Source organism: Tiliqua scincoides, chromosome 4 (assembly GCF_035046505.1).
Source record: "Tiliqua scincoides isolate rTilSci1 chromosome 4, rTilSci1.hap2, whole genome shotgun sequence".
Classification (NCBI taxonomy): domain Eukaryota; kingdom Metazoa; phylum Chordata; class Lepidosauria; order Squamata; family Scincidae; genus Tiliqua; species Tiliqua scincoides.
In genome coordinates this window covers 218,273,052-218,294,643 of record NC_089824.1, presented here as the reverse complement: position 1 = coordinate 218,294,643, position 21,592 = coordinate 218,273,052, and the positions used below count along the sequence as shown (strand labels likewise).

Sequence of the window (21,592 nt, the reverse complement as noted above, 5' to 3'; positions counted from 1 at the left end):
GGTAGACTTCAGTCTACTTTCTGCCTCTCCCTGTTTTAATTCTTCTCCTCCACTTCTGGTTTTGATGTTGATGCTGTCAGTTATGATTCAGAAGTACAGCCACTGAAGGATCAGAGCTCAGTTTTTGGAAGCTAAATCCAGCTCTAGTAATTACTGGTAGATTGACAGATGTTTGCTTAGCCCTGTCCAGAGTTTACCTGTTCAATGGAATACTCTCAGCTCATTTGCTAATTTTCCTTGTTCTGTTTTTTCCCCCTCCCTCCCTTTAAAAAAATGCTTTCCCCTTTCCTCCCCCCTTCTTCCATTTTTTTTTTTTTGAAATTGCTTGAAACCAAAAGCTCTCAAACGCAAACTACTTACGGTGCTTCCAGGTATGACCTGCATGTGGATTGAAATTTGTGTGTCGTGTGTTGCTCCTTGTTCTTTGTGTGGCAATGAAACGGCTAAGCTTTACGTTTCCCCCAGAAAAAGACACACGAGGAAGTCCCTCTGCAAAACACAGTGACGCAGAGTCATAGCCAGGCCCCCAAACCAAGTACACCACCCCTGGAATGTAAAACTATACCATGCCATAGCTAGAGGGGGGTGCAAAGCACTAAGATTTACAGGGAGCCTCACCACATCATGCAAGGGCCTCCCGCCTTTGAAGCCATTCCAGTCCTCCGTTTTGCTCCCACCTCCTGGAATGGCTCCGAAGGGGAGGGGGACGGGCCCCAAGCACACTGTGGTGAAGCTCCCTTCAACTCCTGGTGCTTTGCACTCCTCTAGCTACACCACTGAAACCATAACCCTTCTCTGCAGACTTGTCCAGTCTTGCCTTGCCTAGAAAAAGGGTGAGAAGGGGCTTGAGAAATGGTTCTTAAGGGACAAGCAAAGAAGGAGAGTATTGATCACTGAATGAGGGCTCAGTCCTATCCAATTTTCCAGTGCTGGTGCAGCCATGCCAATGGAGCATGCGCTGCATCCTATGGTGGGGAAGCAGTCAGAGAAGCCTCCTCAAGATACAGGAACACTTGTTCCCTTACCTCAAGGCTGCGTTGTGGTTGCAACGGTGCTGGAAAGTTGGATAGGATTGGGCTTGGAGTTGGTTATTTCTACCAGTTCTTCTAAACATCTGCTACTGCTGTGGTGACTGGTGCTCCTTGGAATCTGGAAGGGTCCTGGGTCTTTGTCTTCAGTCTGATCTCCTTTCTGCCTCTGCTCACAAGTGAATCGACAGCCCCAGCTACAAGAAAAAGACTAAATTGCTTTGAAACTGGGCACAGTGTTTTGACCAGCCCTTTTATAATATAATTTATGTTTCTGTCAGTTGATGGCTTTTGTACAGCACCCCTGCTCTTTCCTTTTACCTCCCCTGCATTTTCTTTTTTACTAACTGGCCTATTAAGAACACCACAATTTCAGTTTTTCCTCTGTCTCTGTTCTATTTGTAGCCACTGAACTTATGAAGCTGCCTTATACTGAGACACACTGTTGGTCCATCTGGCCTATTTCTGTGACCTCTGATTGGTCATTGCTCTCCAGGATCTTAGCGGCAGGGAGGGCATTCCCACTCCTGCTACCTGGGAACCTTCTTGCTTCAGGTTGCCAGGCGATATACTGATGGATCTCGTGAGGTGTTAAGTGCATTGTGCAATCCACCATTGCCTTGGCCTTGCTGCCACTCTGCAGCCCACTAGTGATGGTTGTAGCAGCTGGTAAGCTCCTACGAGCTAGTAAGCTCCATTATCAGCAGTGGGCTGTAGATTGCCTGCTAGATCAGGTAAGGTGGCTCTGAGGGCAGATTGGCATGAGGAACAGGCCAGGGGTGGGAGAGGGTCTTGGCAGCAGCCTTGCATGCTGAAGTCCTATCCCCTTTTTCCTGCCCCACTCCCAAGTCTCTTCAGATTTATAGCAACTAAGTAGCTGTGGTAGGTCCTTGGAGACCCATTGGAGACCAGGTGACCTATGGGGAGGTAAGTAAAAAAATTATTTTCCTCTCCTGTGCCATCTGGATGCTCCCCCCCATAGTATGCAGCACACGCTTCATCAGTGGCGCTGCATAGTCTGGGTTGGTGGAGGATAGGATTGGTCCCTAGTCTGTACTGATTAAAATGGAAATGACCATATTTCTGACAATCTGTGGCCCTAAAGCAGTGCGGTAGACACCCAAAAACTACTTGTAGTTTATCAAAAATGAAGTTGCATAATGTGAAAAGGTATTCATCTAAAAGACCATTTTTGTAACAGGCAAATTTCATGTGCCCCTCTAATATCAGCCTCCTATAAATTAGAAGCTTTCAGGGTTTCCAAACTCTGGAGCAGCAATTTTCACTCTTTTTCATCTCACAGCACACCAAGAAAGCACTAACATTGTCAAGGCACACCATCCGTTTTCTGACAATTGACAAGGTACACCACACTGCTGATGGGAGGCTCTCATCCCCCAATGTCCCTACTAACAAATGACCCACCCCCTAACCCTACGGCACACCTGCAGACTGTAGCACACCAATGTGCCGTGGCACACTGGTTGAAAATCAGTGTTTTCAAATCATTCATGAACTTGCTTCTCTCTCTCTCTCTCCCTCTCCCTGTCTTACTTGCCCCTTCCCCCCCCCCCCCGTGGGTAAAGACTGAAGGACAAGTTTAAAATCTTGAGAGTAGTCACACATTTTTTAAGTAATAGATGTGAATTTTATGTTGAATGTACACAAACATTTTAGGAACGGTTTAGGAACTACACTGGGATTAAGATGGGGTGGGGGTATAATTGTGACTTCTCATAGACCAGTCATTTTCAACCGCTGTGCCGTGGCACACTGGTGTGCCGTGAGTGGTCCACAGGTGTGCCACAGGAATTTAAGGGAAGGTCATTTATTAGTAGGGCCAATGGGAGATGTGAGCTCCCACTGGTGGCATGGTGTGCCTTGTCAATTGTCAAAAACCTGATGGAGTGCCTTGACAATTTTAATGCCTTATCAATGTGCTGCGAGATGAAAAAGGTTGAAAATCACTGTCATGACTAACCAAGACTTCTCATAGACTAACCAGTCCAGAGCTGTCTGTTCCCTGTTTCAGAATATTAGAGCTATCTTCGCCCTTCTTCCATCTCTCTGTAAAAGAAACTTTTAGTTTCCTTACTGCAATCCGCCTTAGCAACACACTTTTTTTTCCTACCAGCAAATGGAAGGAGCCATCCTTGTTCTCTCCTTTTATTGTTTTCTCTAGTATGAAAAGGACAAGTAGCTGTGCTAAGTCCTGCTGAATACAGAATCAAGAGTATGAGGCAGCTTCCTTTTTTAAATCAAGTGTTCAGAATATTTGCACCCAGTTGTAATATCCATCCTTCCACCCTTTGCTCTCTCTGACCTGTTACACCCCCTCCCCCGGTTGCTTCTTTCCCCTCACCCTCTTAGAACTGCTTTATGTAGCTAATTAAATTAATCCTTTGTGGTGTGTGCACGCGAGCATTTGTGAGAGTGTATATTGTGTTGTACAGCCTATCTTGTGTTTTTGTGTGTGGTGTTGTAGCTGATTGCTTTGGGGCATGATCCAGCCTTGATCCAACATTGCCTTAACAATATTTGTGCTACCTATTAAACTAGTCACGTGTTCTCCTTTTGTTATGGGCAGTAAATGGTTGGCAGTGAGTATTTTACACACTATACCAACAAGAACAGATTGTTGTGCCCAGTGAATACTTCAGCTTTCTATGAACAATATGCATAATAAAACCAACAGACCAAGCAGGAATTTTAATACTTGCTTGTGTTGGGCTGCATTGCATGTGCTGTGTTTTACCCTGGTGTTATATGGATTCTTGCACTTGTGGAAAACACAGATGAGTTATTAAATTATTAAACATAGAAGAACAAGCTTTGCTGAAGGAGAATCAGCATGGTTTCTGTAAAGGTAAGTCTTGCCTCACTAACTTTCTAGAGTTATCTGGTACAGAGGATGTTAATACAGATTCTCATCAAAATCTGTTGAATAAATTTAGCAGTCATAGAAGAGGAGGACATGCCATTTTATGGATTGGTCACTGGCTAAAGAATAGGAAGCAGAGAGTAGGAATTGTCACCGTGGAGGGGAGTAAGGTCCCTCAGGGGTCTGTCTTGGTGCTTTTTAACTTGTTCATAAATGACCTGAAGTTTGGGGTAAACAGTGTGGTGACCAAATTTGCAGATGGCATCAAGCTGTTTGGGGTGGTTAAAACCTAAGCAGATAATTAAGGGCTCCAAAAGAACGTACACAGACAGGTTGAATGGGCAGCCAAATGGAAACTGCAGATCTTGACATTTCAGACTCTATGCACATGCATGTTCTAGAAATATTTTCTGTCACTTGTGGTACTTTTTTATATTTTTTTTATCGCTTTCTATAGGTAACACCTCCCCTCTTTTAATGAATCATCACTCCTTTTGCCTGTGATTAAAAGCATGCATACTTGGGCTAAATTAATCATTGATAAGCCCAGGCAACACGTCTAGTACTCAGTTTTCTTATCTTTGAGAGATTAATGAACATTAATTATTTCTTGATTAGTTTTAAGGTGTTAATGTTTGGTGTGCCAGATGTGATATTTCTATTTCGTTTTTAACTGTAATTATTGAAAAGGAGCTAATAGTTGAGAATGTTGAAAATGTTCATGTCTGGAGAAAATAAATGTAAGTGTCATTCAAGCTAGGAGATTTGTTTGCAAGTCTCTCTCCCTCACCCTGTCCATTTCAGTTTATATATATAAACTATATCTCAGTCTATATATGACTGAGATTGCCTTTCATAGCCTTTTGCCAGCAGCTGTAGAAGCAATAAATAAATCTCAAATGATTAGGCATTTTGCTCTTTGATATAGCACAGATCGGGAACTAAACTCAAAACACCTTTCCTTTTTCACAAATAGAGCCATATGGTCTTAATCAGCAAGCAGGTCAACTGCTCCCTTTCAAACCTCCAGTGCAGTGGCGTTCCGGGGGGGGGCAAAGCATTAAGTTTTGCAAGGTGCCTTAACGCGCCCTGTAAGCATTGCTCTTCTGGATTCTTCTGAGAACATTGCTCTCACCACATGGAATGGCTCTAACAGTGAGGGGGAGGGGCTGCTTACAGGGCACAATGAGCCACCTTGCAAAACTTAGCGCTTCCCCTCCCCTGGAATGCCACTGCTCCCATCTGTTGAAAGAAGTCTCAAATGCCCCATCCTTTTTGACCCTTCAGCAACTGTCCGTTTTGGTGGAGTGGACACGAAGATAGTACGTGCCCCAGGGTGAGAGGGAAATCTTTGGGAAGGAAGTGGTTTCCATGGTAGGAAGTTGCCATGCTTTGTCCTTGTCTCTGCAAGAATGTCATTTTTCCTCTCATTTTTCCTCCCTCCAATGTAGACTTATTCCTCCTTTGAATCAGCTGGAGCTCCTGAGGAATCTGAAGAGCAAGTCTGGGTTGACTTTCAGGTTAGTAATGCAAGGTGGGCTTGGCTAGCAAAATAGAAAAGAACTTGGCGCAAGCCCCCCAAAATGGTGAGGAGACACCCTTGCAGTGGGTGTAGAATTTATTGAACTGACAAATGCATTTTGCCTTCAAGGACAATATATGTCTCTGGTTTTTTGTGTGTTCCTTGAGAGACTCTCCTTCTGAAAGCCAGAGTCCTGAGTACTTGGCTGAGAGAAGACAGTATGGAACATTTGACTTTGGAGAAGGATCACAAGCAAAAATGCGTTGAGCATTTTTGTATAGTAGAACATGTTTCTCCAGCAGAAGTTTGTCTGCCCCTCTTTGTGCCTTCCCCTACATGGTAAAATGCTTTATTGTCTTGTACATTTGAGAATGGTGCTTGCTAACTATTTATCTCGCAGCCTCCTCTAAAAAAGGATTAAAACAATCCAGATTCTGTGCATCTGTTTTGGGAGAAGGGCAGGCCCACTGCAGAATTGACAAAACCTTGGGGATGTCTACTTGATGCAGGCCTCAAGGCTGTTGAATGCTGATTAGTTAGCCCTGTTCATTTATTTTATTATTATTATTTTGTACTGATTTGTATCCCATGGCTTTAGCCCTAAAATTTGACTTTCAGAGTGGCTTGCAAAACAGGTTGAAGGCACTGTTCTGCTTAGATAGTCTGGTCAGTAAATGGGTGTATTTTCCTGCTATTCCACATGACTTGGTTGGGAGAGAAGTTTGAAATATGCAAGTGTGTATCGTGAACCATCAAGTGGAGTCTTAGGGGGTGTTTTTTTCTACCTGCTCTTGAGTCAAGTTCCATATATGCACTGTGGTTGCTAACATGACAACAGGTCCCTGTGTGCTCCTGGTTTTCAGACTTAGAACACAGGGTAGTAGAATGCCTTTCTTACCTAATTTTAACTGGAGAGACAGTTACAGGTGTGCACCACTTAACAACTGGGATACATTCTCCAATCCCCATTGTTTTGTGATTAGGTCATTAAGTGAACATTCAGTCCAATCCATTGCCTCGTTATGTAAATAGACACTTCCTACCAGACACTAGCTGGCTGCACAGGCTACTGGAGATAGATTGCCTCTTCTTTGCATTAAGAGCCTCTCTGTTGTGTAAACAGACACTCTGCTGCAGATTATGGGACACATGGTTGCCTCACTAAGAACATCTTTATTGTGCTTTGACCACTGTCATGTATGCAGTCCGTCATTAAGTGAACCGTTGTTAAGCAGCGGCCACCTGTACTTTAAAGCCCCATCATTTAAAGCAGCGGTCTCCAAACCGTGGGGCTGCTGTGTTACGAAAATGGTGTCCCTGTTGAGCAGCGCTTACTGTTCTGCTGTGCTGTACCTTATCTTTCCAACCAATCTCTGCAGCAAGTCGCTCCGGGCAGCTGAGTCTGCCCAGAAATGGTGCCAGGCACAACTTGCTGCAGTGATTGCCTGGAAAGATAAGATGTGGTGCAGCGGATCGGTAAGTGCTGCTCACACTGGGGCCACAATTTGGCAAACCCTGATTTAAAGAAATTGACTGACAACAATTTTCAACATTTTTCTTCCCATGGCACACTGATCTCTATGGTCTTCTTTATGGTTTTTGCCTCTTGTGATGTCACTTCTGGCTTCTGGGGGACTTCCAGGTTCTGTAGTTCTGTTTCTAGGGCAACTGTACTAACAAATTGTGCGTTCTTTGTGGCTCATGGTAGAGGAAGAGGGACAATTTGTTACTATAGGCAGTTGCCCTAGGAAGAGCCACAGAACCTGGAAGAGTATTTAAGTGATTTTCAACCGCTGTGGTCCAAACCTGTGCAGCACACCAGCGGACCTTTCATGGCACCCCAATGTGCCGTGGCACACTGGTTGAAAACAGCTGCCGTAAGCATTCCTTACCTGTCCCTGCCTCTGTGTTTTTGCTTTTCCTGTTAGGCCTTGTCGTTTCACCTGTAACTGTGAATGCAGCACCCTTTCCTACTAGATTCCATTGCTAATGTACTTTTGCTTCTGTTTGAAGGAAAGAGCAGCAGCCTGAGCCATCTCCAAGGTCTGTATGTTTTCCGAGAGTCCCATCTCATGCATTCTCATGTCTTTCTTCCTCTCTCTAAGTTTGTGTTTCCGTATGTCATGCGTGTGATGCTCATGGCGACAAGGAGCTGAGAGCCATTCAAATAAACATTGTAAATCTTCAACGTGCTCGTCCAACGCTGTGAGACCCATGTCTGCATGTCTTGTACTTACCCGAAATTGTGGCCCTTCGATCTCGTTTCCTTCTTTCCAATGGCAATTTAGCTGTGTGGACCAGTGGAGTCTCTGGAAGGGGGGCTGCGGCAGCATCAAAACTATGGTTGAGATGTGGCGTATGTAGACTCAGCAGTGGATTGGAACAGTCTGGGGTATAAATGTTCTGAGGAAGAGCTGACAGGTCCTCCCATGGGAAATAGAAGGGGCTGATGTGGACTAATGTTGCCCTGATCAACTTGCATGTCCCAAACCGGGGAGTCTAGAATAATAAAGAGATGGTGGACATTTTCTGCATTCTCTTTTTCCCCCTCACTTGTACATCTGCCTTTCTTTTGGTCTAAATAAAAATAAAAGAAAGGATATTCATGTTCCCACCAACATTTCTCACATATCATTGTTTTACAGTAAGTAGATCCTCCCAGTGAGGCAAATAGCCCATGACATATCAGTCCTTCTTCCAAGGAACCTACTGGCAATCACACCTCATTAAAGAATTTTGGAAATCTTAACTTCAAAATGGGTGTTTCCCTAACATGTTTCTAAAATCACAGGTCTACATTTATGTGTTAAATGTTGGGGATCAGAGTGCTGTTCTGCTGGCTTCACCCAGAGCTAGTATCTGAGCATCTGTTGGTGTGGTTTGGCTGGCAATGATGACAGAGGCAGGCCACAGTGCACTTCTGTTAACTTCTATGGCTTTGGTGGAGTGTGGAGGACACAAAGATTGCCTCCAGGCTATCAGCCTTTTGGCTAAGGACCAAGCACACCTGATGCTGTTCTGTCCATAGCCATTCTTTCAAGGAGGAGAGCTTTTTGCTTGTCAGGATTAGAATGTGACCTTCAGCTGAGCGACAACTGACACTATTTAGGCACTTTAACTAATGCCAACTTGCAAGATCTCACTGTTAGATATCGCAAATCTATATATTTTTTTTCACTGCACATAAATTTAGCTCCCAAATGTTGTAATTTGCAGAATCTAAGATGTTAGAGAAGATTTCTGATCTATTTCTAAAACTAAAAAACTTGTATTCTGCTAGTTAGGTACTGTTTGAGCGTATGCTTTCATGTTTAGCCAATCTGGTCCTCTTGATATCCCAGGAATCATGGATGGCTCCTTCTCTGGCAGCTTTTAAATGAGGGTTAAACCCTTTTTATTTTGACTAACCTTCTGCTTATGAGGTTGTTGATTTGTGTTTTTACCTCCCTGATAGTCATATTTCAGATATGATGTACTTTTAAGATTTGTCTAAATATTATTTTATATGATGACGTTGGTTGCGTTGTCTGATTTTAGATATTTGTTACAAGCTGCCCTGCAGGATTGGAAGGGTGGGATGGAATTTTAAAAAATGCTCAACAGCGTATTGAAGAGCAAAGCCTGTTGCGTAGGTTCAGCGGAAAGATATTTGTTGAGTAGATACTTACGAGGATGTCAGAAAGTTTGAGTTAGGAGAGATGTAACGTGGCTCCTTTATGGAGGCTGGAGACCACACCTTTTGGGCAGCTTCTGGGGGTTCTCGAAAGGTTGGTTTTCTAGGAACTACATTTCTGGATACGATGGTGTTGCCAGCCATAAACATAATAATTTAGCTGATTAGAGGTTGTGCTTTCGTTTCTGCTTTGGAAAAATGTCAAGATTTTTAACCACAAAAAAACCCTGACCTGTCAAGTTAGCAATTAATCTGCCTTTAGAACATCTGCAAATAATAATTGAAATTGTAGAAGTGCTTGGAGAGAATAGTTTCCAAGACATCTATGGGTCTAGCTAGACATTGCAGGGACGTGTGGCTTTCTGCCATCCTACCACTCCCAGTGAGTTAAAGATACACATGATGTCATGTCATGGTGGTTTTCCTGCCCCCACTCTGATTCATTACAGAGGTGGGGAATCCCTGAGTGAAGAGATGAAGGCATTACATCTTCATGTATTGGCATTACAGGAAGAGGTAGAGAGAGATGTAACCTTTCAATAGCCCCGTGGCTCATGTAGTGTTTAGTTCACACTTATCACACAACTCCTCAGCGTTTGCAGGGGATTTGACAATTTGGAGCAAGAATTCCTAACATCTTCCTGTATCTTCCAGCAGCAAGATAGGATCCTGTATGGATGCTGACTTCTAAGGACCTCCTCATATATTTTGGCAGCCATTGCTGGGCACCGGGGAGGTGATGGAGGAGAGGGAATGGAAAGTGCTTTTTCCATCCTCTCAGCTTGCTCTGCTACTGTTGAAAGAAGCATTTTTTTTTTCAACCCGGACTACTTTTCTCTAGAACGGTCCCCAACAGTTATCTTGTCATAGACTCAAAATTATGACTTGAAAGCAGAAGGCATGTGTTGTGTTTTCTCTTACCTCCCCCACAAGCAAACCCCATGAGCCAGTCAGGATAATACGCCGTGATTGCTCACATTTCTAAGGGGACTCAAGACTCTCAGTGACATCCTGCCAATCCTTATCCAAGTCAGCTACATAACAGGACTTAGCTAGAGCTTTTGTGGAAAAATCCATTGCCCAGGTATCCACCCACAAAGACACTTTCGACATAAGAACTGGAAGTAAATAGGGCCATGCTTGAGCAGGAACAGTCTCCGAGGTAATTGTCCCAACTCCAGTCTGTGGGGTAAGATCAACCTGCATTTCCATGCCAGGTAACCACTGGAGACCTGTACTGGTTCCCCTCCCCCCAAAGCCTTGCTTGCCTAAGGGCACAAAACAGTTATGAGAACTAGTCATGGTTTCTTTCAGCAAGTTTCTGCAAATCAGACAGTGTAAAATCAGTGTGCTGGGTTGTCCTCCCTTGGAGAGGGGAGTGTTGAGCAGTTTCCAAGGAAGACAGAGCTGTTCTCTGGTTTCTCCTACTTCCTTCCAGGCTGGTGATTTCTGTATTGCATGTTTATCCTGTCCTTCACCCAAGGAGTTAAGGGTGATTGATATACTTTCCCTTTCCCCATTTCCCGCTCCCCCCACAATAACCCTATGGCATGTAGGTGAGGCTGAGAGAGATGATCATGTTCCTCCCCACTGTGTCGATTGCTTATATTCCTTGCAGTGAGCACCTTGCTCCAGGTACATTAAAACAAGACCAGCGCATGTGGTTTTGCTGTACAATATGCTTCCTTAACATGTGGATAATGTCTGCCCCCCTTGAAGATGATCATTTACATGTTGCACACATATGCTGCAAAGAGTAGAGGGCAGTTTTTAATTCTTTTTAAAAAAATTAGTGGGGCATCTGCAGGCAGTGTTGTAGGTGTCACCCCCTCCTCTATTTGAAAAAAACTTTTTTTTAACAACCCCCTCCTCTATATGACACCCTCCCCCCAGATGGAGGAGGCAGGATCAGGCTGCGATTGTATCTGTATCTTTTACTAGGAAAGGGGCTGCCTGCATCACTTGCCTATTGGAATTTCCTACATTGAATTCCAGCAAAGGAAGGACCAACAGGCAAGTGACATGGGCAGCCCTGTATATTTTCTCTGTATAAACAGAATAGATCCTACAGCCAGCAAGAAGGGTTAGGGGCTACTCACGTTAGCTCCTCCTTATGGCTCCTCCTTATGGCACCTTATGGCCAGACTCCCTCCAACCCCCCCCCCTTTGCTACACTATTGTCTGCAGGAGATTCATGGGTTCTGTGCATCTTCGCCTAATTCATTACCTTAGCAGGGGATGGACTGATGCCATAAATCATTTTAATTGGCACAGTTCTGTTGTCGCACAAAGAGGCCTCTACTGTTTGTAGGAAAAAGGATTTGGTTGCTCTCTGTGTGAGAGAGACAAAGAGGGTGGATTCCATTTGAACTTGCAGTAGAGGCCAAAATGCAGAAGGTGTTCTGAATATCCCTTCTGCTGCCAAAATGAAGGCTTCAGACTGCAAAAGTTCAAATTAGTTCCCTGCAAGCCAAACTGGGTTTCCTTCTTCCCCTTCTGCATTTTAAATGTGCCTGAGAGGTTGCTTTGTTACAGAGTAACACTAAGGATATGCCCTGGAATGTATAAGAACAGTTCAGATGAAAGAAAAGTGGTGGTCTTCAAGCTAAAGTAGATGTTATTATGTCCCTTGACTCGCTCTTTCTGGAAATGTTTAATCACCAGAAGTGATGTGACAGCATCACAGTGCTTTTCTGCTCCCACCCCAAATCTGAGAGAATGGGATTATGTAAAGTGGGATGACACTGTCTCACACATAGTTTGTCCTGGATGTTTCTGGAAAAAGAGAGCAAGCAAACGTGGAGCAGGGGCTCCTCTGGCTTCCTGTCACATCTAGTTTTCTCTTGTGTTGCAGAGTGCATGTGCCCATTTGAATTGCTTCATTTGCAGTGCACTTTACAAGACAATATGTGGACACTTTCCACTTTTTTTTTTGCATAGTTTTATGGTGAAAACCGTTGTTTTTGTGGAAAGCATAAATGTTATACCTGGTGCCTTACCTTTGTGCTTTTTAACACTTGATAACAGAGAAAAGAGGATATTTTCAAGCACAACAAAGACTTATGATTAATATTTGGAAGGGGAAAACCCTTCAGAGGAAAGATGCAATATATATGATTAGATTAGTGGGAAAATATTCCTCCCTCTCCCCTTAAAAAAATGTGTAGTGATTTGATTTTTTGCAAGCATAGAAAATGCCAATAATTAAGGTTTCATGTCAAACCCATTTCAAAATACCTTGAGAATGTTGATGATACAATGACTCCCCCCCTAACTGTGTGAAAATGGAGATCATTGTCTGCAGGCATGGGAAATGCCAGTGATTATTAATAATCAGGAGGAAAACATTATAAACAAATGTTCCAAATTAACTTGAAAGTATAAACATGAAAAACCCCCAAGGGGTCTATATACCATTAGATACGTTGGCTGAAGGAGCAGCGGAAGTTCCCATTTCTAATGCAGAAGGGGTTATTTATTTGCAATCTTATTTTTTGATTGCAAAGCTATTCACTAACTGGTTTACTGTTGCACTTTGCATAAGATAGGGGAAAAAAGCCCCCATCCTGAATGCAGCCTTCCAGTTACTTCCTAAGTTGATCAAAGTTTCCTGTTTAGCATGAGCCATCTGGTCTAATTTTTTGTACTCTCCCCTCATTTCCAGTATAAGCAGTCCCTGCAGAAAGTCACTATGTGGATGCTGCTCAGGAAACTCTAGGTACCACGGGAAATGCTTTGCACTGAACTAATCCAAAGCTGCACGGCTCATCCTCCCTCTTTCTTTCTATCTCTTTCTTTCCCCTGCTGTCTTTTGTCCTGGCCACTCACTTGCTTAGTAGAGGTGCCCTGGTGAGCTCATGCAAAGGAAAACTCTTCTGCACTGCCCTTTTGATGCTCATTGCCAGCCAGCCACGGCTTGCTGTCCTTCTCCCAGTGAGTCAAAACAGAAATCATTAAAGGAGGGAATTTCGGAATGTGAAATCTTGCCCAGCCAGACCCTTTCCCAGGGAGCTAAAGACCAGTGGCAACAACAGAGACCCAGTAATTGGGGGAAACAACTGCCCAATGTTGCATATATGCAACAGCAATCAAATGTGTACACCTGTGGGCTGGGCAGCAATGGGTTGAACTCAAATTCAGTAGTAAATGTGAAGGCACCACTGCAAGTACATTGAACGAAATTCCTTAAGATGTCACCTTTAAAAATTTCCTTCATGGATCTGGTCTTGGGACATTTGCGAACATGCCTGGCTCTTCCAGCACTTCTACTAAGCAGCGACTGGTGACTAATCTTCAGCCCGTTTTTAGCTGCAGGCCCCCCTTCGGTGGATGTTTGCACAACGCCAGTTACCATTCAATGTGGTTTGGGCATTGATGTTGAATTGGAGCTAATATGACGAAATCGTAGACTCTGGTTCATGCAGCATCTCCTATCCAGCTGACTCTGTGACAGTTAATCAGCTTCAAAGACTTTGTGGCAGTGTCTGTTTCCTAATGTGGTGGTTTGACATTCATAAGGAACTGGCAGCCTCTTCAATGTCTAAAAATGTCTGTTGTTTTATCTATGATGAAGCTTCCACTCTAAAAAAGATCACATTTCTAGGTGGCTTATGCACACCTTATGGTTATCAAACAACTAATTCTTTCTTCTGCATGCTTCAGATGGTGGACATTGTTGTTGCTATTTTGCAATTAAGTGTGGACTTGCTGGTGCAAGACCCAGTTAGAATGCTTGCAAAATGTGATTGATGCATGACAATTTTGGGAATCCAGTTCGGCTCCCGAAGGTAATCAGTCTTTTGTTTTGAAACTGATAAAGCTTTGATTTTATCAATTAAGTATTCCGCTCTGTATCTCTTTTCCCCTTTTTCTTTTTCAAAAAGTACCAGCAGGAGTTTACATTAGGGAGACAAGATTCTGTTCTTAATTGGTCATAAATCTCTTTCTGAATGTAGAGAGAAAAACATACCATTGTATACTTCATTTAGCTCTGTTCTTGGGCGAGTTAGATGCAGGAGCTGTAGAATCTTCGACTGATCATTTTCACAAGATTTTTTTAATTTCTATTTTTTGGGGGAGGGGGATCAAGTCTTTCAGGACAGAGTTACCTGAGTGGCTTTCCCCCTGAGATTTTACTTGCTTGGTAAGATGGTTGATCAAGGACACCGGGGTCCCATACTTGCTGCCAACAGGACAACATGCGTTTCAAACATGGTTGGCTGTGGGCCTAACCATCTTTGCTATTCTCAGGGTGGAATCACTCTGAACATGTTGGGATGTTTTCAGCCTGGGGCAGGAAAAGAAATCACCTTCCTGCAGCTTACTTAACATCTGGATGTAATTATTTAATTCTGTCATGGAGGTAAGGAGAGTGTAGCAAAAGGATAGATGAAATTGTTTCTAGTTCTGCCTAATCTTCAGGCATGCCTTTTCTTATTACATATGTTCTGGCCAAGGTTAATGGTATGTAAGTATATTGCCCCTCCCATGGTCTTGTGAGCTCTTTGAGACATAACTTAGTCTCATTTTGAATTTCAAGTATGCCTGTAAGGAATTTTTCTTCCTTTCTTGAGAGTTGAGTCAGGCTTCTGTTTCTTCATATAGAGAGCAGTGGTCTTCAAATTTTGGCTAGGAAAGACTTGCTTATTCTTTTTAGTGGTTTTGATTTTATTTTGGGTCACTTTATTAAAGTGGCCGAAGTAAACCAAAGTGCAGTCAGGTGTCTTTGTTGGGGGGTGCAAGGGTAAATAAAATGCCAGGTGTAGGGGAGTGGCAGCGAGATGCAAGTGTCTTGTGTGCTCTTTGCGGCATCTAGTGGGCTGCTGTGAGATACTGTAAGAAGCTGAACTAGATGGACCTGATCCAGTGGAGCTCTTCTTATGTTTTTATGGAAAATGCTCAGGCTTCATGAGCTCTGTCCTAACAGCCTTGGATTGCAAAGTAACTTGGGCAGGTAACTTTGTTCACCTTTATTTTTTGAGCAGTGCTTAGTGCAATTTTGAATGCTTGTATGATGGTTAGCATCGCCTTTGCGAATATTGAGGATGAAATGGTGGTGTCTGGTTAAATTATGATAAATTCTGCTCATATACTGAGATGTACTGGATCCGAAATCCTTTCATTAATCAGTCATAGTGCCATAGGAAAACCAATGGTATTTTTTACGAGCAGGAATAAATGAAGATAATGATTTTCCCCCTGGTTTAAAATGAAAGTAAAATCCAGCGAGTTCTTTGTATAATGTTAGTAACTTAAAGCCAGAATCCAAGTATTCCACGATTTATTTATTGTATGAAGAGAAGCAGCCCTAGCAGACACTAGCAAGTTGAAACTCAAAGTTAAGCATAAGATTATTTAATTAGTACCCCAGTATCCTGTGTGCACAATTATCTCGTATAAAGTTTGCAGTAGCAAATACTGAACTTACAAAGCCAGTGTTCACAAAATGAGAGGTAACTTCTAAAACAAAAGGCAGGTTGTGTGTTGTATCTTCTTAATTTAACTGAGATGAGAACAAAGGGGAAGAGTCTCCAGCATTTTTTCAGTGGGGAAGGTGATGTTGGTGAAGCTGATTACCACACAGTAGCTGGCCAGTTGTTGATTTCTCATCTGTAGAAGAGGCAAACCATCCTTAGTTGCTACCATGGTGGGTAATGGTAAGTATAACTGCCAGGCAACCAGAGTTTGACTCTCATAGGGCACAATCCTAACCCTTTATGTCAGTGCTTTCCAGCATTTTTGAAAAAGAAAGATGGCAACTCTTGTTTAAAGCATAAAGTCAACAAGATTATCTGCCCAAAGCATTTGCATGGGAAAGCCCCAGATCAGTGTATAAAGGGTCAAACTTTATATGCCATGAATGATGTGGGCTGCTGCCAAAGTCAGCATCACCATGTCATGTCCTCCCCTCTCTCCTGATAACATATAGTTGCATTTACCCCATGATGTGACATTACGACACAATTTTTTCCTCCTGCCTACTTCCAGTGGCAGCCGGTGGTGTGGAGGAGTAGGGGCAGAGAGACGCACAATGTAACAGTGGCATATCATGGAGTGAGTAAAACCCAACATCCCAAGGAGAATGGCATTTATTTTTATTTCGGAAGGTTTATATTCAGCATTCTCAAGACTGCCGACAACATCTTTTAAAATGCAATAAAGCACTTGTTCCCAAACTGTTTAGCACTGGGACCCACTTTTTAAAATGACACTCATATCTCGACCCACCTGGTTGTACTAGACTTTTAAAAAGATGATCTAGAAAGAAATAATATTTTTATTTATTTTTAAGTAATACGTACGTATTTCTATTTCTCTTAATGAGGCAGCCCTAGTGAATACCCTCAAGTTTGAGCAGTTTAGTTATTTTTATGTATTTTTCACATTTGTATACCGCCCTTCCTCCAAAGAGTTCAGGGAGGTGTATACAGCTGCTCCCCTCCTTTTGTCCTCACAACAACCCTGTGAGGTAGGTGAGGCTGGGAGAAAGTGACTGGCCCAAGGTCACCTAGGAAGCTTTGTGGCGGAGTTATGTGACCCCAACCTTCATCTGCCCCGCTGTCCAAGAACATAAGAGAAGTCCCACTGGAGCAGGCCAAAGGCCCATCTAGTCCACCTTCCTATGTCTCACAGTGACCCACCAAATGACCCAGGGAGCACACGAGATAACAAGAGACCTGCAAGGCTTTCTGGGAATTGTAGTTTAAGAACATAAGCACAGCCCCACTGCATCAGACCATAGGCCCATCTAGTCCAGCTTCCTGTATCTCACAGCGGCCCACCAAATGTCCCAGGGAGCACACCAGATAACAAGAGACCTGCAAGGCTTTCTGGGAATTGTAGTTTAAGAACATAAGCACAGCCCCACTGCATCAGGCCATAGGCCCATCTAGTCCATCTTCCTGTGTCTCACAGTGACCCACCAAATGCCCCAGGGAGCACACAAAGCCACAAGAGACCTGCATCCTCTTGCTCCTCCCTTGCACCTGGCATTCTGAGGTAGGCTACTTCTAAAACCAGGAGGTGCACAGACCCATCATAGCTTGTAACCAGTGATGGATTTTTCTCCTAAAACTCTGTCCAATCCTCTTAAAGGCATCTAGGCCAGATGCAATCACCATACTCAGGAGCAAGGAGCTCAACAGCTTAATTGCACACTGGGTACAGAAATATTTTCTTTTGTCTGTTTTAACTCTCGCGACACTCAATGTTAGTGGATGTCCCCTGGTTCTGGTGTTGTGTGAAAGGAATATCCTTCTATCCACTTTATCCATCCCATGCATAATTTTGTACATCTCCGTCACATCCCCTCCCAGGCACCTTTTTCTACACTGAAGGACCCGGAACCCTGTAATCTTTCCTCATAAGGGAGGTACCCTAGCCCTCTACCTATCATTGATGAACTTGGCGAAAAGCACACCAGAAGAAAGACATTCAAACATTCATTTCCCTATATTTATACCAGCTTGCAACGGCAGGAGCTCAGCTCTTTTCAGGGGCTATCGTATTGCAAAGGTCCATAAAGCACGTTTGCGGCACCTGGTGAGTAAGCTGCGCAGTCCTGCTGGTGTCAGACCTGGAGCTGCGCCTGACGGAGCAGGCAGGAGCTGCTCTGAGCTGCGTAGAAGCGGGGGGAGGATGGAACAGTGGTAGGGAGGGAGCATAACAGGGTAAGGAGGGGTGGAGAGGGGTCAGATCAGGCTCTGGAGAGGATCAAGATCAGTGAATCTGGCTTACACCATATCCTATTCCCCCTCCTGAGCCTTCCCCCCCCCCGACACCTGGCTTCTTGTACTTGTGTCAGTACTTTCACTGGTGCAGATTCAAGGAGCCTCACTGGGCAGGCTGGAGCTCTACATGGGATAACGAAGCAAATGTTCCCTTACCCTGTGGAGACCTCCAGCATGATCAGTCCCAGCGCTGGATACAGTGTGGGTTCGTGCAGCCCTGCTGCACCGGTGTAGGATAGGACCAGGCTGTTGCTTCTAAGTAAATGTGCTTAGGATTGCAGACTTAGAGTATCGACATTCTAAAACTGACCCTGCGTAGAAGTTATCCGTTTCCACCCTCTACTTGGGCTTCAGTCCTATACTCACTTATCTGAGAGTATGTGAACTTACTTCTGATTAAATGTTTGTAGGATCTCACTGGTAGTCACATTTACATAACAAACTCCCTGCCCGCCCAGCACATAAATACGGCTTCACTTACCAACCTGAGTTGTTGGTGCGTCCGTATCCTCTCTCTGAGACATCTTGTATGGATGAAACCATGGTCCTGAAGCAGCTGCAAATCCTTGCCATTCCCTTTTCCACCTTCCCAATTGCACTGTGCTCTGCTGAAATGTGCCTGCATGCTATATCTAGTTGACTTGGAAACCAGTTGCCTGGCTGAACCTTAGCATAGCCATGGGCCCAGCTTTATGTTGATACCTTACTTGTTTTTATTGCGCCAAGAGGTTCGGAGGATGTTCCACTTGCTTCTTGTTCTGAATAATGGCTTGCAGGGATTGCGACTCAGTGCTTTAGCAGCTCTACGTAATTTAATGCCAGACTATTTTTTTTAAGAGGGCAGTCATGTTTCTCAGACTCAAGCTACTCTTGATGCACAGTTTATTTGTGTGTGTCCTTCACCGAGTTCAGTGTCTCTAGTTATCCAGCCAGCCTGTTCCTGAGAAAGGAATAACAGTGATGTTGTCCAGGGTTATCATCCTGGGTGGACCAAATAGGACAGATCTGTCTCAGTAAGCTGGCTGCTGGGTCATGCCTCCGAGTGCCTTATGTTAACCCTTTAATCCCTCAGAATGCCTTCCTGAGCAAGAAGGCAGGATGGAACGCAGTTATCTACGTTTCTTGAAAGGAAAGTGCATAAACAGTGGAGACAGCAAGCCCAGTAAGTTCAGCGGGACCACCATTGCATACGCAATTGGTAGTTCACCAGAATGTTGCTAAGCAGCGCATACCTGTATTATATTTAGGGCGCAATCCTAACCCCTTATGTCAGTGCTTTCCAGCACTGACATAAGGGCAATGCAGCTCTGAGGGAAGGGAACAAACTTTCCCTTTCTTCGAGGAGGCCTCCGTGAGTGACACCCAACTGCAGGATGCAGCACATGTCCCATTGGCACCGCTATGCCAGTGCTGGAAAGCACTGACACAAGGGGTTAGGATTGCGCCCTTATCTGCATAGGGATTCCAGGCAGTATCCCATCCAGGCAACAACCAGGCTAATCCTTTGTCTTTGGACCTGTCCTAATGAGACCAGCGTTCACCACTGTAGGCAGGTCTCTTCTAGCTGAAGAGGAACCAGCTTCCAATTGCTTTTCCCATCTTGCCTTACCCATACTAGTTCCTATCTCATCCCATCTCTCTAGGTTTTGGCTTATAGTCTCTCCGCAAACATGAGCCACAGAATGGTATGCAGTGTATCTATGAGTCTGCACAGATATGGTTGTACAGTACATTGCCACCACCCCCCCCCCCAACATACTCTTATTGGATCTCCTGCTGGCAGATAACTCTGCCATCCCCCCAGACCGGTAGTGTAGCTGGAGGGGGGGCGGATCACTCAGTCTGGCAGGGAGGTGGGCGAAAGGCCCCTCCCTTCAGAGCCATTTCCAGCGTGGGGGGGGCCAAAACGGAGCCGTACAGCTCCGAAGGGAGGGCCCGCTCACTCACCTCCCTGCCAGGCTGAGTGATCCGCCCCCCTCCAGCTATGCCACCGCCCCAGATCACAAAACCATGAACGGTCTTGTTCTGTGTGTCTTTGGCTGCAGTTCTAACCACACTTTCCTGAGAGTAAGCCCCATTGAACAAAATAGGACTTACTTCTGAGTAGACCTGGTTAGGATTTTGCCCTTTGTGTTCTTGCAAGCTGTGCTCATGAGAACATCAAGTGGTTTGAAGTGGTTGAAGATGGCTGAGATTTGAGCATGGGTGACACCCCTCCCTTGCTCAACCTTGGCCTTCTGCAGCCACTCTGAGTGAGAACACGGAGCTAGCGAGAACACAAAGAAGATACTTGGCCAGCGTGGGGAGGCGTTGTCTGCTCCAAGCTGCTTTCTGTTCACAAAGCACACAGAAGTGACTCAGTTGAGTTGGGCAAGCTCAGAGCAAGCAAACTTGGAGCAGCTGAAGGGGCTGCTCCAAGCCCGGTCACTGCAGAATTCAGAGTGAAGAAGGGAGTTGGCTGGGCTCATAGCAGCCCCTTTAACAGCTCCAAGCCTGGCTGCTCCAAGTCCAGCCACTGTAGAACTCAGAATTGGCGGAAGGGGCTGCTCTGAGAAAACTGTAGCAATTCTTGGGGTGTAGCTCTTGTGAAAATCACTCAACAATTAAATGGGGGGGGGAATTTGGCCGGAGTCCCCTAAGAGTTCAGTTATATGGTCCTCAAACTTTCTTCCACCTTGTTTTGTGAATGGGAGGAGCAAGTGGCCCATGCCTAGAAAAATAGGTTCTACTTTGTCAAGGTTAACTACTTGGTCAGGTGTTGGGATAGGGTGTGGGAAGACAAAATGACCTAGTTAAAAGATGGAGGTAAAGGTTCACTAATGTGTGGCATGTAAAGTGTTTTAGGGTGCAATCCAAACCTCGTGCCCGGTCGGCGCAAGTCCCTTGCGCTGGCCTGAAAAGGTCACAAACGTGCCATAAAGCACACCTCCTTGTTTGTCGACTGGGCCAATGCAGGGACACGCGCTGGCCCGCAGAGGCTGCATCCAGCCTGTACTGTACCCAAATGAGGTAAGTCCGCGCTGGCCAAGCTTGGCCAAGGCAGTCGTCTGGGCGGGTGGGGAAGAGATGTTTCGGGGTGAGGGAGGGCTGGCAGTAGGTGATCCCATTCCTAGGTGAAGTGGAGCAACTCCATTTTGCTTGGATCTGTGCCACCTGACAAGTAGATCCAAGTAGACCCATTGGGGCCACTGCTGCTCTCCCTAGGGTAAGGGGAATTTTTTTCCCTTGCCACGGGCCAAGCCTCAGCCATCCCCAAACTTGCCCTGGGTACCTGGCCTGCCTGTTTCAGCACAAGTGAGGATTGCGCTGTTAAAATAGTCTTTAAATCAGAGAGAGTAAAGACTACCAATAACAAGGTACCAGTGAAAAATTCTCCATGGAGTAGCTTCCTCTGTCTTGATTATAACTCAGAACATTGCATTGTGGATAGTGAGGCTAATGGAAAATGGAAGCTCTGTAGGGTTTTCTTTGGTTTAGTACAATCGGGTGGTAAATAAGGAAGGTTCTAGGCCTCAGGTCTGCGCTAGGTTGGCTGATCTCATGCGAGGACTTTGGTAGAAGTTGTTTATGACGGATGTACCTTGGAGATTCTTCACTGTTCCTATTTCTGGGCCAGAACCAAGGTCCAGACTTTGAGTAATTGATCCTTTCCAACATCCTCCGCATACAATTGCTCTTTCCATTGTGCTCAACTATATCTCATCCCAAGGTCGCTTTCTGTTTACATGTCCACCCCTAGTTTTTCTCCTCAGTTAATGA

General features: G+C 44.7%; 1 protein-coding gene across 5 annotated transcripts in view; it reads left to right on the top strand.

Moving 5' to 3' along the window:
- The window catches only part of KCNQ2 (potassium voltage-gated channel subfamily Q member 2), a 133,537-nt gene that overhangs the window by 84,602 nt on the left and 27,343 nt on the right, over window positions 1–21,592 (top strand). For 3 of the 5 annotated variants that reach the window (XM_066623296.1, XM_066623294.1, XM_066623292.1), the window contains exons 9-11: window positions 339–371; window positions 5,361–5,429; window positions 7,445–7,474. In XM_066623296.1, the coding sequence (XP_066479393.1) occupies window positions 339–371; window positions 5,361–5,429; window positions 7,445–7,474 (132 nt within the window). Of the gene's footprint in view, window positions 1–338; window positions 372–5,360; window positions 5,430–7,444; window positions 7,475–12,768; window positions 12,823–21,592 lie in introns of all 5 variants that reach the window. The other 2 variants (XM_066623293.1, XM_066623295.1) reach the window with 2 other exon arrangements.